Below are 18,175 nucleotides of genomic sequence, written 5' to 3'. Positions count from 1 at the left end.
CAAGAAAATAAGCTACATAGCAAAGCAGACAGCCCTGCTACAGCAAAAGGATTTGAGGAAATTCTACACCAGAGTGCAAAGGGACCGTTGACAGCCGGATTTGCATAGCAAAACTGTGAAACAAACCGAAGCTTATTTTTTAATTAAAATCTTGTACTTTATAGGGCAAAGCGTAAAGGAACTAACTGATAGTTACGTAGCAGGTTTAAGAGGTTTTTTGGTGAACTATATGCACAAGTTACTTTCCTTCGGTAACGATATATCTGTAAGAAACATTAGTTAGTGATAGATTCCTTACCTTAGAATATCTCCAGGCATTAGACTGGATCCGGAAAGTTTTAGTCACCAGTACCCCTGCGCGTCGGAAGGTGGCGTTGAGCGGCTCCGCGTCCTTCGCTGGTGTCGTAGTTGCGGATATGACGTCAAGGAGATTACTTAGGCGCCACCCATGCGCGCTCACATCAGTTCTGTACACGACTTTCCGCGCCAGGAACGCAGAGCCGTGCAAGAAACTGACCACTGGTGCCATGAAACTAGGGCCCTGAAAGGGATGACCGTAACCCTAGAAATTCGTTTTCAGGACGGGGATGATGGTTGGGGCGGTAAGGAATCTATCACTAACTAATGTTTCTTACAGATGGAATATGCTACTTACCAGTATGCATCTGTTCTTGGCATAGAGGGCTGCAGAGTGGTACATTTATGAATAGATCGCCATCTGGTGTTGGGCTCGGATGATTGCACTTGTTTTTCTCTTGGAGAAGTCTTTTGAAGTCACGAGGCTGGTGAATCCTCCCTTGCGTGATAGTGCGCATGGGCATCGGCTCCATCCTTCGATTGTTTTGCCATAGTAGGGTTAGATGGAGTAGTATGATAGAATACAGAAAGAGATGCCCATGTAAGTGTATCTAAATAAGATAATGTTGGAACGGACAGGGTTCCGGGGAGGCAGGGAGGGCATGTACCACTCTGCAGCCCTCTATGCCAAGAACAGATGCATACTGGTAAGTAGCATATTCCGTTCGAGGCATTTGGGCTGCAGATGGTACATTTATGAATAGATTATACAGCAGTTACCTCCCTAGCGGTGGTCACCAGTGTCTGTTGCAACAGTTTGCAATAAAGTTTTTAATACAGCCTGACCCACTCTTGCTTGTTGTGTTGCTTGCACATCAACACAGTAGTGTTTTGTGAAGGTATGCGGTGTAGACCAAGTTCCTGCTTTGCATATGTCATCTAGGGGAATGTTCCCTAAGAATGCCATAGATGCCCCTAGTTTGCGTGTAGAATGAGCTCTAGGGGGAACAGTTAATGTTCTCTTTGCTTTTATGTAAAATATTTGTATACATTTTACAATCCACCTGGCAATGCCTGCTTTAGAGATAGGGTTGCCTTTATGTGTTGGGGAAAACGCTACAAATAGTTGTTTGGTTTTTCTGAAAGTTTGTGTTCTTTCTATGTAATATAATATTGCCCTTTTGACATCTAGTGTATGTAGGGCCCTCTCTGCTACCGTCTGTGGCTTTGGAAAAAAGACTGGCAGTTCCACTGGTTGATTGATGTGGAATGCTGAAATTACTTTAGGCAAGAACCTTGGGTTTGTTCTAAGAACCACTTTATTCTGGTGTAACTGTAGAAATCGTTCTTGTATTGTTAATGCCTGTAACTCACTTACTCTCCTGAGGGAGGTAATGGCTATAAGGAAGGCCACCTTCCATGTACGAAATTGTATTTCACACCTATGCATAGGTTCAAAAGGTGGTCCCATTAGTCTGGTGAGTACTATGTTGAGGTTCCAGACTGGAGAAGGTGGTAGTCTTGGTGGAATAACTCTTTTGAGGCCTTCCATGAAAGCCTTAATTGTGGGTACTCTAAACAGGGATAGATGTTGCCTGTTTTGCAGGTACGCTGCTATAGCTAAAAGATGTACTCTAATGAAGGTGTAAGCAAGGTTACATTGCTGTAAGTGTAGTAAGTAGCAAATAATATTTTGTGTAGATGCGTCCAGAGGGTTTATGTTGTTACTGTTACAGTGTACAGCAAACCTTTTCCACTTTGCTGCATAGCAGGCTCTGGTGGTTGGACGTCTTGCTTGCTTAATAATTTCCATACAGTTTGGAGGTAAATTTAAGTATCCAAATTCTAAGATTTCGGGAGCCAGATCGCTAGGTTCAGTTGTTTGGAATCTGGGTGCATTATTTCTCCATGGTTCTGTGTTAGGTGCATGGGTGAGATTCTTAATTTTTGATGTGGCACCTGTGAGAGTTGTAGGAGCGTGGTGAACCACGTCTGCCGTGCCCACGTGGGTGCTACTAGTATCATGGTCATTGAATGCTGTTGCAGTTTTCGAACCACTAATGGAATTGGTGGGAGAGGGGGAAAAGCGTATGCAAATTTGTTGGACCAATTTATCCATAATGCATTGCCCTGCGACAGGTGGTGTGGGTACCTGGATGCGAAGCTTCAGCATTTTGCGTTCTGATGAGTGGCAAAGAGATCTATCTCCGGTTGTCCCCATCTTTGGAAGAATGGCTGCAGTACTTTGGTTGTGCAGTTCCCATTCATGTATTTGTTCTTACTCTCTGCTTAAGATGTCTGCTATCTAATTTTGAACTCCTGGTAGGTGTTCGGCTAACAGATAGATGTTTTGAGGAATGGCCCATCTCCAAATTTCCTGCACTAGTCTGGATAGTTGGAGAGAGTGTCCCCCCCCCCCTGTTTTTTAATATAATACATTGCTGTCATGTTGTCTATTCTGATCAGGACTGCTTTGTTGAGAATATGCATTTGAAAAGCTTTCAATGCTAGGAACACTGCTAGTAGTTCTAGATGATTTATGTGCAGTCGTTTTTGCTGTACACTCCATCTTCCTTGAACTGTGTATCTGTCCATATGAACTCCCCATCCGGTGAGCGATGCATCCGCTGTTAGCACCACTTGTGGAATTGGTTCTATGAATGACCGCCCTTTGGAAATGTTTGTTGTATTCCACCACTTCAGAGAGCGATGCGTGCAGTCGTCTACCAGCACCAGATCTGTAATCGGACCTTGAGCCTGTTTCCACTGTGTTGCTAGACATTCTTGAATCGGACGCATTTGTAGTCTGGCATATGGGATTAGCAGTATGCAAGAGGACATCATCCCTAATAACTGCATGAACACTCGAGCTGTTAATGAGTGTTGCGGTTGAAATCTTTGAACCAACGTGAGCATTGTCTTAATCCTGACTGGATTGGGGTATACTCTGGCTTTTTCTGTATTTATAGTAGCCCCTAGATATTGTTGAACCTTGTTTGGTTGCAGGTGGGGTTTTGTGTAGTTCACCATAAACCCTAGTTGGTGCAGCAGTTGAATTGTCTTTTGTATGTTTTGAAGGCATTCCTTTTGTGACCTGGCCTTTATTAGCCAGTCGTCCCAGTAAGGGAAGACATGTATTTGCTGTCTTCTTAGGTGTGCTGCAACCACTGCTAGGCATTTTGTGAACACCCTTGGTGCTGTTGTGACTCCAAACGGAAGGACTTTGAACTGATAATGTTGTCCTTCTACTACAAACCTGAGGCATTTTCTGTGGGCTTTGTGGATTGGGATATGAAGGTAGGCGTCTTTTAGATCCAGTGTAGAAAGAAAGTCCCCTTTCTTCAGTAAAGGAAGTACCTGTTGGAGCGTGACCATGTGGAAATGTTCAGAATTTATGTATGCATTGAGAGGTCTGAGGTCTGGTATTGGCCTTAGAGCTCCATCTTTTTTGGGAATTAGAAAGTATAGAGAGTATACTCCTGTTCCCTGTTGATGTTGTGGAACCCTCTCTATGGCATGCTTTTGTAGCAGTGATAGTACTTCCTGTTTTAATAATGTCAGATGATCTTGACTCATTGGACGCTGTTTGGGGGGGATGCTTGGTGGGGTAGCCGTGAGTTCTAGGCAATAACCATGTTGGATAATTTGTCTCACCCACCTGTCTGATGTGATGTTTTCCCGGACAGGTAGGAACTGTGATAGGCGTCCCCGACCGGTGTTGCATGGTCTGGGGGGAGCTGTATGAAGTCACTGTTTTGGGGTAGGAGAGTTGCTGTTGTTTCCACGACCTCTACCCTTGTTGTTGTTACCTCTGTAACTGCCTCTAGAATTCCCTCTGGGTGATGTTGGTGTAAAGGAGGTTGATTGCTGGCTTGTGCCTGTATTCTTTGATCCGCCTCTATAGGTGGACCTACGAAAGGAACCCCTCTGAGCTGGCTGTTGCAATGCTCCCATTGACTTCGCCGTTTCTGTGTCCTTTTTCATTTTTTCTAACGCCTCATCTGTACTTGAGCCGAAGAGTGTTTTCCCATCAAAAGGCTGGTTCAATAAAGAAGTTTGTACCTCCTGTTTGAACCCTGAGACCCTGAGCCATGCATGTCTTCTTAACATGATACTGGTGTTTATGGATCTTGCCGCAGTGTCTGCTGCGTCTAAGGCGCACTTGATGGAAGTGTTAGTTATTATCTTCCCTTCTTGTATCAGCTGATCTGCCCTTTTTTGATGTTCCTTAGGGAGAGGTGTAGTGAGTTTTTCTAACTCATCATAATGAGCTCTATCATAACGTGCAAGTAGCGCTTGAGCATTTGCTATGCGCCAGCTGTTTGCTGCTTGGGATGCAACTCTTTTGCCAGAGGCATCTATTAACTTGGACTCCTTGTCAGGAGGAGGAGCTTCTCCTGCTGTTAGTGAGTTTGCCCTCTTACGAGCGTTTGAGACTACTAACGAGTCCAGAGGTATTTGCCCCTTAATAATGACTGGGTCTTTTGGGGCTGCCTTGTACTTTTTGTCAATTTGTGGGTTTAACACCCTAGCCCTCACAGGGTCTTTAAATATGTCTAATGTGTGAGTGAGGAGACCCTTAAGCATTGGTAGGGTCCCTGAAGATTTTTGAGCAGCAGGTAGTGTTTCTAAAAGGAAATCTTCTATTTGAGGTTCCAAATGTAAATCTACCTTGTGGTATTTTGCTGCCCTATTAATCAGTTGTGCAAAACCTGAATTATCATCAGGGGGAGAGGGTTTTGAGGGATACAAGTCAGGTCATTATCATTATCTGACACTGCGTCATAATCTTCCCATGGGTCTGCGTCTTCTGGGATAGTATTGTTATCATCCCTAGGAAGGTCCCTATCCCCTGTGTCACTTTCTACATCTGTTTGAGGTGTAGATGGGCGTGGTGTAGAAGGTGGAGGAATAGCTGGCAGAGTATGAGGAAGAGGAGAAGAGGGTGTGTCCATAGGCTGTGGAGAAAGGGGAGGAGTTATATTTGTCCCCATTTTTCTCTTCTTAGGAGGAGGAGCTTTGTTCTCCAACTGTTGAGTCTTCCTCTTTTTAAGTAGTTTTGTCACCACCTTGCCAGTTTGTGGATCAATGAACAAAGTCTTTTGTTTTGGATCTGTTTGTTGCTCCTGTGTCGGTACCGAAGTCTTTGGTTCCAAAAGGTGCTTTTGCTTCTGTGTCTCGGTGATATGTGTTTTCGGCACCGAGAGTTTGCTCGAGTCCGATTTTTTCGGTGTCGAGGGAGTCTTCGACGTCGAAGCATGTTTCGGTTTCGACATGGAATGTTTCGACTGCAAGCTCTCTTTGGTATGGAGCTTCGGTGTCGATGTCGACCGTTTCTCGTATCCAACATAGTGGGAGGCCGAGTGTTTCGGTTTCGATGCCGAGCCCGAAGGCGGGGCGTTGGAAACTTTTTTCGGTTGTCTGACCGGGCTCGAAGGCGGGGTTGACACCAATCGGGGTCGATTTTTTGGCAAAGGGACGTCGTCACTCACGGTTTGATGAACGTCGACTTCTTCGATGTCAGACTCATTCGCTTCTGACCCCGACCCGTCCTCATCTTCTTCTTCCTCCTCAGGGTGTTGGACCTCGTACAGCCCTGGGATTGCATCTGACTCCATCCTTGACATCTCATGTCTTCGGGCTAGACAGTTCCTAATCGTCGACTGGGAGGAGAAAGCCGCGCAGGCTTCACAGTCCCTGGATTCGTGGTCAGGTGATAAACAGAGGTTGCACACCTCGTGTAGGTCCTTGTGTGGGAATTTAGCACCACATGTTGGACATTTTTTGAATGGAGTCCTTTCCATGGACTCCGGAATGGACAACGTCGAGATAGGCCTCCCGGTCTCGTCGACGTAGAGTTGGAAATCTTTGTTGTTGACATCGAAGCGCGTCGAAATAGGAATGAACTCGCGCTCGATAAACAATACCGTCGAATTGGAAAGGGAATACGCGCCGAAATATAACTTTTTTCTCAAAGTCGATCCAGAGCGCTTCGATCCTCATCCGAACCAGATGGCGGAAAAAAACAATCAAAGGATGGAACCGATGCCCATGCGCACTATCACCCAAGGGAGGAGTCACCAGCCTCATGACTACAAAAGACTTCTCCAAGAGAAAAACAAGTGCAATCAACCGAGCCCAACACCAGATGGCGATCTATTCATAAATGTACCATCTGAAGCCCATAGGCCTCGAACATATTGTTACCGAAGGTAAGTAACTTGTGCTTCTGAAAAAAACACGTAGTGATAGATTCCTTACCTTGGAATAGATACCCCAGCAATATCAACCCCGGTGGAGAGTCTGCGAACCAAGATCACACCAGAATATCTTGGAGAAGGGAATGGCCAAAGAATCCATATCTCTGGACTTGGATGTTTAGGCAGTAGTGCTTGGTAAATGTGTGCAGCGAGGTCCACGTAGCTGCATGACAGATGTCTTGCAAGGGAACGGCGTGCCCCAAGGCAGTAGTGGCTACAGTTGCCCAGGTAGAATCGAGGTGCAGCCCCACAGGAGGCTCCTTCTTAGCCAACGAGTAACAAGCTTTGATACACACAACTACCCACCAATAGATGGTTTGTCTGTGCACAGTCTAATCTTTCTTGGCGCCCATGTAGTCAACAAAAAGTTGTTCATCCAGCCGGAACTGTTGAGTGTGCTTCAGATAGAATGAGAGAGCACGTTTTGGGTCCAGATGGTGGAGCCTCTCTTCCTCTTTTAAAGGATGCGTAGGCGGAAAGAAGGTGGGCACAGTGATGGTCTGCCCGATGTGGAAGGGCGTGACAACTTTTGGCAAGAAAGAAGGGCTAGTCCTTAAAACCACTTTGTCCGGATGAACAGAGAGAAAGGAAAATGCTACTTACCAGTATGCATCTGTTCTTGGCATGTAGAGCTGCAGATCCACACACTGTGCATAGATCGCCATCTGGTATTAGGCTCAGATGTTTGCACTTGTTGTATTGGAATAGTCTTTGGAAGTCACAAGATAGGAGACTCCTCCTTTGGACAATAGTGCGCATGGGCATCGACTCCATCCGTTCGAGGCATATGAGCTGTAGATCATATTCTGTGCATAGATTGTATAGCAGTACTCCTATTTAGCAGCGACTGTGAGAAGTTGGCCTGATATATGATGCTCACTAGTTCTAGTGATCACCTTGTATCAGTCCAAACAACCCTTATGGTGATTGGTTGTAAGTCAACCTTATAGACCAGCTATCCTAATGGTAGCATGGACAAAGCAGTCTTAGGCTAAACTCTTTTGGCATGTGAAGCCAGCTGTTTTACCACAATATAACCCCTTGAATACCAGATGAAAGGACACCACACAAGTTGTTATGAAAATAAACAGTATATTTATTAATAACAACACCTCTGAACTCTTTATGAGGTCAGAGGGCTAAGCACATGACAATCTCTTAGGAAAAATACGATAAGTTGCACAAAATTACAATGGTGCCCTAGGGGCACGACAAACCATATACTAAGTAAGTGGAATGTGAAAGTCAATAGAAGGAATGGAGCTGTCCAGATGCTGTAGGATCGTTGGGACCATGCTACACTAACACTAGGTAAGTAATAGGAGGCCCACGGAACGCGTGTGCAGAGTGTGAACTCACACACGAGATGCGTAACAACGTCTATGGACAGTACAGTTCAAGTTTAAGGTAAGTACGGACAATCCTGACTAGGTAGGACTAAAACGACTGTGGAACTGGACACTAGGACAGTTAAACTACCCTTGAGCACCGAAATGCTCTCGTTACCTCACCCACGGGCTGCGGGTGCATAGGTGCTAAAGTGTGTCGGGTTCTCACGTTGAAGTCAATGGAGCCTGAAAGAAAAGATGCTGCAGGCGACCAGGAGGAAGATGTCCAGTGCAATCCAAGGGTGGATTGGTGAAGAAGGAGACCTGAAAGCAGAGGGGACAATGTTCACAGTCACTAGCCAGTGACTGGAGTGGAACCAGGAAGGAGCCAGATGTCGTCGTCGCGATCAGGTGAAGAGTGGACGCTTGACTCTGCAGCCACGTGGCCCAGGAGGTGTCTTCGACGACCAGGATGGAGGCACGAGCTGTCCCACGCAGGCTCTCGCTGTCGGCGGTGTTGGATCCGGAATCGGCGTCAACAGGCCTTGGCAAACGCAACCCACGCGGTGAGTGAAGAAAGCGTCTGGTGCGGACTAGGAGAGTCCGGGGTGCCCCTCTTTTGGAACGGAGCAAGGGCCAGTCTTGAGCAACCAGACCAGCAGCAAAGATTCAAAGGTTAGTCGTCTAGGAGGCCACTAGCCAGCCGGCAAGTGACCAGACAACGCGTCGAGCAGCAAACAAGCAGAAGGGCCCCACGCAGATCTCGTGGATGCTGAAGGGCTGATCTTCGGTGCAGGGGCTGCTCGGGGCTGGGGCTTCTCAGTCCCCAAAGCACTTGGTCGAGGTTACCTCGGGAGTCGTGCTGGAAGCGAAGAGCAGTTTCTTCCAAGATGGCCGGTCCCACGTGTCTCGTCGCACCCACGGGTCTCAGCTGTGCTGCAGATGTAGGTAGAGGTCGGAGAAGTCTGGGAATCCGGGTCTCGTTGGGCTCTGAAGTCTGGATCCTCGAGGGAAGACGACAAAGGGAAGCCGCTGGACGCTTGGTGGTGCCTGCAGTTGCAGAGTGGACACTCCTTGCCCACAAGGGAGGTTTTCTTCAGTGTTCTGTGGAGCAGAACGTCGAAGTCCAGAGTTTCTTCTTGTAGAGTAGTTCAGGATTAATCTAACTTGGAATGGGACCAGCTCCTACCTTTATCCTGCTAAAGGGGGCTGCACTACTGACTAGGTCCCTCCCCTGGGTGGGACCAGGAAGGGGGGTGGTTACACCCCCTATCCTTTGTCCGGTTTCCCGCCAGAGCTGGGGCAGAGATGCCCCAGCAACTGGTTTGAACCGGTGTATGCACAGGACACCTTGTGTGCCCCGGGCATGTCTCATTCCTTTCAGGCCTCCCTACCTCAATACACAAAATCCTGTCTGGGGTGGTGCTAGCACCTCCCAAGGCAGGAAACCCTTTGTCCAAGCCACCCTCGCTGGAAGGACTCCCAGCAGCAGGAGGTCAGAATTGTGTCTGTGGTGGCAGCATCCATTTTGTGATGCCAAGGCTCGAGTTAACTTTAACCGGGGTTCTCAGTTACATACATGTCGTGTCCCTCTAGAAGGGTGGAATGCTACCCCCGTCGCCAGAATTGGCGAGGGGGTAGTATTCCAAATCCTATGACACCTTACTCGACATGTTTTGATAATGTTATACCAGAGTTAGCATTTAACCGCGAGGATTATAATGCACTTAAGAGTATATGGTATAGCGTTATCATGGAACAGCTATAAGGACTTGGTTCCGCAAGCTGAAAACGGGCTCAGCTCATGCCAGAGCACCATCTCACATAATTCCAAGCACTCTGCCTTCAGGATTGATAAGGCCTGCCATAGGAGTGACTGATAGGAATATATATGTGTCCATTTTAGGTTTAGATATAGGTAACTATATCTAAAGCAAAGGGTGATTACACCACCTTGCCCCAGCTGTCGTGCAGCCAGTTGTGTCTGTTTAGATGGCCAGCCAGGGGTGGCATAATACATGCTTCAGCCCCTGGTAGGCCCTGGGTACACCTATGCCCTGGATACCTAAGGTATACTGTACAGGGACTGATAAGGTGGCCCAGTACCAATTGGTAAATGCACCGAAGGTACATGGTTGTCAATTTAGAGAGAGAACAGCTAGGCTGTGGGTCTGATTAGCAGGCCCACAGCCAGGGAAAGTCGTAAACCAGTGAAGCAAAAAGCAAAAATCTGGGGTGACCATAGGATTGCAGACCCCACTCTCCTACAGCGACCACCAGTATCTGTTGCAGTAATTTGAAATAGTGTCTTGAGTACAGCCTGGCCCACATGAGCTTGCGGTTTTGCTTGCACATCTACACAATAGTGTTTTGTGGATGTGTGAGGTGTAGACCATGTAGCTGCTTTGCAGATGTCATCTAAGGGAATGTTCCCTAAAAATGCCATTGAAGTCCCTATCTTTAGGGTGGAGTGGGCTTTAGGGGGGAATAGATAATGTACATTTCGCTTTGTGATAGCATCTTTTTATACATTTGACAATCCACCTTGCAATACCAGGCTTTGATATGGGATTGCTTTTATGTGGTAGTGAGAAGGATTCGAAAAGTTGTTTTGTCTTGCGAAAAGGTTTTGTTCTGTCAATGTAATAAAGGTGTGCTCTTTTTACTACTAGAGTATGAAGCGCACTTTCTGCGACTGTTTGTAGTTGCGAGAAGAATACTGGCAACTTCACAGACTGATTGAGATGAAAAGGAGAAATAAACTTGGGGAGGAATTTTAGATTTGTTCTGAGAACCACTTTGTTATGATGGAGCTGTAAAAATTGTTCTTGAATAGTTAGTGCCTGTAGTTCACTGACTCTTCGAAGGGAAGCAATGGCCACAAGGAAAGCGACTTTCCATGTAAGAAATTGTAACTCGCATTTATGCAGAGGTTCGAATGGAGGCCCATTAGTCTTGTGAGAACAATGTTTAAATTCCACACAGGTGAGGGTGGTACCCTGGGAGGAATTATTTATTTGAGACCTTCCATAAATGCTTTGATGGCAGGTACCCTAAATAGTGATAAGTGTTGTCTATTCTGTAAGTAGGCTGCTATGGCAGCGAGGTGTAACCTAATAGATGTGTATGCTAGATTACACCTTTGAAGATGTAGTAGGCACAAATATGGTGACAATCACATAGAGATGATGCACATCTAAAGGATTGATGACGTTGTTGTTACAGTCTATCACAAATCTTTTCCACTTGGCTGCATAGTGGTGGGGCGTCTAACCTCTTTGACAACGTTCACACAGTCAGGGGGAAGTTAAGGGAACCAAATTCTAAGACTTCAGGAGCCAGATCAATAGGTTCAGCTGTGCTGGGTCTGGGTGTCTGATCTCTCCATGGTTCTGTGTTAAGAGGCGTGGGGAGAGGTGTAATTTATGGTGCGGGACTACTGATAGTTTCAGCAATGTTGTGTACCATGGTTGTCTGGCCCATATTGGAGCAAATAGGGTGAGTGTCAGTGAGTGTTGCTGCAGTTAGTGCACCACCAGTGGAAAGAGTGGGAGAGGCAGAGAAGCGAACGCAAATCTGCCTGACTAATTCATCCATATTGCATTGCCTTTGAACGATGGGTGTGGCTATCTGGTGGCAAAGCTTGGGCATTTTGGTTTTGTGATGTGTGGCGAAGAGATCTATCTCTGGTTGCCCCCACATTTGGACATACGGTTGAAGAACTTGCAGATGAAGTTTTCACTTGTGAGTCTGTTGTGTCTGACGACTTAGAGAAAAAAAGGGAGGTCCCCTACTGGTCCAATCCGGGACGGGGGAAAGTACTTGAAACAAAAAAGTCCCTACCAACAGTAACGTTCTATCAGAATGTGTGAGAGCCTATTCAACAATGGTGGTGGTCAAGAAAGTGCACAAATCAAAATGGAATAATGCTACAATGTCAAAAGTCAATACGAACATAAAAAATACAATTAAAAATTAACAATAGCAAATCATATATTACAAAGAGATTTAATAAATACAAGTATGCACATATATCAAAAACCTTTCATTAAAAATTTCATCATTGTGGAAAAACTGTTGTCGACATTTGATTAATACCTTCTTCAGGACAGTTTTTCTAAATAATGAAAAGCATACAATGAATATAATTTTTTTTTTTTTTTATTTAAACACCTTAAGGAAATTGACATTGAGCTTATTATTGACAAGCAACATTTCTTTGTTTTGTTCCTTATAATTAAACATCTCAGATACTCAACATGACCACCAGCACAAAATACAAACGATTTAAATAATGCTTATTAGATATGACACAACACTAGTCACAATTGCATTATTGTCTACAAGGCATTGTCAACTCTCTCACATAGAAAAGTTTCATACCTACAACTACATACCGAACCACGTCAGAGGTGATAGAATTCAATTTATCTACCACTTCTGGTGATTAAAATCGTTGAAATTAAAAACACGAAATGAGAGGCAAATGATGACCTTCTCAGGAGATTAGACCTTTGGTAGGAAAAGAAATGTCACTTGCACTAAAAAACGAGTGCAGTAAAGATGAAACATTAGGACTCCTATGATATCTGCAGTGTCCCCACTCAATGCGGTTGCAACAAGACACCATACGGGGTCTGGAAAGGACTTATCCGTTCATTGGTTGAGGTTGCTTTTTACAGGCAATCATTCAGATAGTACTGTTGCGGTGCTACCACATACATTACGGCAGTGTTATGGGGCCAAATTGTACTTGATAAAACTCCAGATCATCTGCAACTAATAGCATGTTTAATAACGCTGCATAATGAAAAAATATATAAATAAATTTTTTCAATCGAAAATGGTTGGGTAAACAAACCGCGTATGTAACGATAACTACGGTTTTAATTATTGATGTAAGAACCTAATGCGATATAAATAATGTCGTCAAATGTAGATGATCAAAAACGCTTATCTGGCTATAACTAAGGTTTAAATTATTAATGTAGGGACCCATCGTTAAATAATACGGCATGTAATGCCGAATGGGGTGTTCGTCGCTAAACAAATTTGTTACCGCTGGGCTTCTCCTCTCCGCACGCCTCAATCGCGCCTCCATTGTTTTTACGGCTGCCAATAGAAATACTATCACTACGCTGAAAACTTAAAGTTAATACTTGCATAATTATCCTAGATGCAATTATTTTGTATAAAGCAGGGAACCGTCGGCCAGACATGCTGCCTTCTTTCAAGCAACTGATAGGTGGGCTATCATAACGCGATGCAGACACGTACCTGGTAAATTCCTTTCAGCCTCCCTGCTCGCAGTGTACAGCTTCCGGGTTAGGATATCCACAATCGGCATTAAATACCGTACTATATAACGATGGGTCCCTACATTAATAATTAAAACCTATGGTGTCTTGATGCAACCGCATTGAGTGGGGACACTGCAGATAACTATACTTTTGATAAATATGAGTCTTAACGTTTCATCTTTACTGCACAAATACAAAAGCGTTAAGTTTAATCACATAACACCGATAATTTCATGAAAGACAGAAATATTTGTCTTAAGTAAATACACAAGAGGTAAAGATTTAATACAGCATGAGGCCTAAGAATCAAGGTAGCCCTGCCTGCAAACCTTTTTTAAAACAAAACGTGAATTATACAAAACGTCATTTATTTATAGGTGGTCAATCAAAGGCCAGACAAGATGGACGTTCATGAACCCTTAGCTGGGCAGGTGCACCCCTATGAAAGCACATCAGCATAATACAAGCAATCCAATAATTCCAGCAGGGTTGGTTTCATCTTATTGTATTGGGTAAGTTCTTTGCTGCACACCGAATATATAAATCCACGGAGGCTCCAGTGTACATACCTACACTGTGAATATCTTGCATTATAAGGTACATTATTTATATTTAGTAAGACTCCTATAATGTTATATTGCTATAAACCATTCTAGTGCAATCAGTACATGAAATTGACATTTCTTTTCCTACCATAGGTCGAATCTCCTGAGAAGGTCATCATTTGCCTCTCATTTCGTGTTTTTAACTCCAACGATTTTAATCACCAGAAGTGGCAGATAAATTGAAGTCTATCATCACCTCTGACGTGGTTAGGTATGTAGTTGCAGGTATGAAACGTTCCTAGGTGAGAGAGTTGACAATGCCTTGTGGACAATAATGCAATTGTGACTGGTGGTATGTCATATCTATCGAGTATTGTTTAAATTGTTTGTATTTTGTGCTGGTGGTCATGTTGAGTATCAGAGATGTTTAATTATAAGGAACAAAAAAAAGAAATGCTGCTTATCAATAATAAGCTCAATGTCAATTTCCTTAAGATGTTTAAATTTTTAAGAAAAAGTGATATTCATTGTATGTTTTACATTATTTAGAAAAACTGTCCTGAAGGTGTTAATCAAATACCGAAACGCTGTGTCGACAACTGTTTTTCCACAATGATGAATATTTTTAATGAAATGTTTTTATGATATATGTACATAATTGTATTTAATAATTCTATTTGTAATATATAATTTGCTATTGTTATGATTAATTGTATTTTTTATGTTAGTAATGACTTTTGACATTGTAGCATTATTCCTTCTGGATTTGTGCACTTTCTTGACCACCAGCGTTGTTGAATAGACTCACATTCTGAAAGAACGTTACTGTTGTTAGGGATTTTTTTGTTTCAAGTGTGTTGAGGAATAGCCCGTCTCCTTATGCTCTGTGCTAATTGAGGGAGCTGTAGGGAGTGTGTCCCGCCTTGTTTCTGTATGTAGTAAATTGCTGTCATGTTGTCGGTGCGGACTAGGACAGCTTTGCCTGATATTCTTCTTTGGAATGATTTTAATGCCAGAAATATGGCTAGTAACTCAAGGTGATTGATGTACAGTAATTTTTGTTGAGGTGTCCATCTACCCTGCATGGTATGATGTAATAGATGAGCTCCCCAGCCGGAGAGCGATGCGTCCGCTGTTAGCACAATCTGTGGAACCAGCTCTATAAACGGTTGCCCTTTGGAAAGGTTTTGGGTGTTCCACCACTGCAGAGAGAGATGCGTGCGGACGTACACCAACACCAGATCTGTCAGCTGACCTTGAGCTTGGTTCCACTGATGTGCTAAACATTCCTGTAGGGGACGAATCTGGAGTCTTGCATGAGGTACTATAAATATGCAAGAGGCAATCATCCCTATCAACTGCATGAACACTTGAGCTGGAAGTGAGTGTTGTGCCTGGAATTTTGTTATGAGACTTTGTATGCTTGCTATCCTGGGTGGACTGGGATATGCAAGCACTTTTGAGGGGTCTATTGTGGCACTGAGATACTGTGCTATGTGGGACAGTTGTAGGTGAGACTGTGTGGTTTAGGGTAAACCCCAAGTCATGAATTAGTTGGATTGTGGCATGTGTGTGATTTACACACTGGTTGTATGACTTGGCTTTTATGAGCCAGTCGTCTAAGTATGGGAAGACATGAATTTGTTGTCTTCTTAGGTGAGCTGCAACTACTGCCAGACATTTTGTGAAGACTCTGGGTGCTGTGGTAACTCCGAATGGAAGTACCTTGAATTGGTAATGCTGACCGTCCACTACAAACCTGAGATATTTCCTGTGAGCGGTGTGAATGGGAATATGAAAGTAGGCATCCTTGAGATCTAGGGTGGCAAGGAAATCGCATTGTGTTAGAAGAGGAAGGACCTGTTGAAGTGTGACCATGTGAAAATGGTCTGATTGTATGTAAAGGTTTAGGGGTCTGAGGTCCAAGATTGGTCTCAGGGTGCCGTCCTTCTTTGGAATGAGGAAGTACAGGGAGTAAACCCCTGTTTTGTTGATGCAAGGGAACTGGTTCTATTGCATGTTTGTGTAGGAGGGAAAGCACCTCTTGCTTTAGGAGCGATAAATGCTCCGTTGACATTGGGCGCTGTCTTGGTGGTATGTTTGGGGGTAGAGGTAAGTTCTAGACAATGACCTAACTGAATGATTTGTCTCACCCACCTGTCGGTAGTGATGTTGTTCCAGACAGGTAGGAATTTTATCAGTCTTTCCCCGACCGGAGTGGAATGGTCCGAGGGGAGTGGAGGGAAGTCATTGGGTGGGGGTGGAGCAAGTATTGTTGGTCTTGCCTCTACCATTGTTGTTATTGCCTCTGTATCCTCCTCTGTAATAACCTCTGGTAAATGATGTCTGGGTGGGACGTTTGTAGGACGTGGAGGGGTTGTCAGAGGAATAGCCTCTGGAGGTGCCCTTCTAAGAGGAGCGATGAAATGAACGTCTGGGAGCTTGCGATTGCAAGGCTCCCATTGATTTAGCCGTGTTAGTGTCTTTTTTCATCTTTTCTAGAGATCAATCCGCGGCAGGGAAAAATAAATGCTCCTAGTCAAACGGTTGGTTGAGTATGGTACTTTGTACTTCTGGTTTAAACCCTGAAATGCGTAGCCATGCATATCTACGTAAAAGGACACTTGTGTTGATGGCTCGGAGGCGGTGTCTGCCACATCCAGAGCGCAACGAATGAAGGTGTTTATTATAAGTTTACCCTCCTGTATGAGGTCATTAACTTTCGTCTTGTATTTGTCTGAAAGGTGTTGTAATAGGGTATCTAACTCATCAAAGTGTGCCCTATCGTAGCTAGCCAGCAAAGCTTGTGTGTTGGAGATTCGCCATATGTTGGCTGCTTGTGACGCTGTTCGCTTACCAGAAGCTTCCAACAGTTTTGACTCCTTATCGGGAGGCGGACGATCGCCTGACGTTTGTGAGTTGGCCCTCTTTCTGGCGTTGGAGACCACTAAGGAATCCAATGGTATCTATCCTTTGATGTAAGCAGGGTCAGCTGGGCCAGATTTGTATTTTTTCTTTATCCTGGGGTTAATTACCTTAGCCCTTACAGGATCTTTGAACACCTCAGGTGCGTGTTTAATTACCCCTTTCTGCTTAGGGAGAACTGAAGTGGACCTTTGAGATGTATCAAATGTGTTCATTAGAAAATCTTCTTCTACACTGTCTGTGTGTAGATCTACCCCGAGGTATTGCGCAGCTGTGTGAACGAGTTGAGTGAAACCCATAGTGTCCTCTGGAGGGGAAGATCTAGAGCAGAGGTCTTCAGATTTTTCAGACTGTAAAAAATTTCAGGAGTAAGGACCCCCTCCTGGCCAAATTTCTAAACCTATAGACAGGGCGACTGGAATTATGAGGACCTAATTATGCGGCAGGTTCAACTAACTTGTCTGGTAAGAAAATTTAAATAATGCTTGGTGATACAGCTTATTTTGGTATAGTATTGCATTATTTTGACATTTTTTTTGCACACAGTAACACGGAGGAAAGATTTCAACTCGTCAGTACTCGCTTATAACCACAATACCGCAATAAACAACAGAAAGATGTCTAGTCAACCTTTGTGAAGGGCCTTCACTCCGCAGGAATACATCTTGCCACATTAAAAGCTCACCTGGCCTTAGCCAGGAGCAGCAAGGGTCCCTTGAAACCCTGGCAGTCTTGTGCAGAGTTAAGCAGTTTACCCACATCTCTTCCCTCCCACCCCCTCCCTTCCATCCGCTCTCTCCACTCCCAACCCCGGATCACTCTCTCACTTTGCAGGCCATTTTCTTTCACCCCTGTTTACAACTTCTGAACTCTCCCTATTCAACCTCTCACTTCAAATTTAATCATCTCTTTCCAGTCTGTCTTTTCACTGCCCTCATCTCCAACAGTCTCTTGCATTTATCTCATGCCCTCTCTGGCCCCATCACCTCTCTCGCCCCTCAGCACTTCTCATTCCCTTCAAGTGTCTCTCTTCAAATTTCTTCTATTTGTACCTTACACCACTCCAGTCCCCCATTCATCTTTCACATCTCCCCTTTGTTCTTTCACACCTTCTTGAAACAACGTCCCTCTGCCCTGTTACCTCAGCACGCATCCCAGTACTCCCTCTCTTCCCCGATCTCTGCTGTCCCTCACCCATGTTGCATCAAATTCTCTTTTAACGTCACAGATCATCTCTCAGCCATCTTCGCTCACAGTTTAACAGTAACCCTCCTCTGTGCCCTCACTTTCTGCTCACACACTCACCTCTACTCTTGCGTTTCTGCGCTTCCTTTGGCACTTCATATTTCTCCTCATCCCTGACCTCATAAACGGAATTCTCTCATTACCTTGCAGTCCTCTATCATCCCATCTCCTCTCACCCTCTCATCTCTCCTCACCGAGCATACGGGTCGGTTTATAGTATAAACTGACATATATTCTTCTCTGGGCTTGTGCAAATCTTCTTAATGTTCCTTAAT

The 18,175-nt window shown here is 44.6% G+C and overlaps 2 protein-coding genes across 3 annotated transcripts in view; both read right to left on the bottom strand.

The window, feature by feature from the left end:
- The window catches only part of LOC144819112 (uncharacterized), a 39,402-nt gene extending 33,487 nt beyond the window's left edge, over nt 1-5,915 (bottom strand). Inside the window, 3 exon segments of the mRNA XM_078677107.1 lie at nt 4,176-5,058; nt 5,061-5,167; nt 5,786-5,915. Coding sequence (XP_078533233.1) covers nt 4,176-5,058; nt 5,061-5,167; nt 5,786-5,915 — 1,120 coding nt within the window.
- The window catches only part of RASA1 (RAS p21 protein activator 1), a 1,157,575-nt gene that overhangs the window by 703,301 nt on the left and 436,099 nt on the right, over nt 1-18,175 (bottom strand). The window lies entirely within an intron of this gene.

This window comes from Lissotriton helveticus, chromosome 2_1 (assembly GCF_964261635.1).
Source record: "Lissotriton helveticus chromosome 2_1, aLisHel1.1, whole genome shotgun sequence".
Lineage (NCBI taxonomy): Eukaryota > Metazoa > Chordata > Amphibia > Caudata > Salamandridae > Lissotriton > Lissotriton helveticus.
This window is presented reverse-complemented; position numbering and strand designations above follow the sequence as displayed.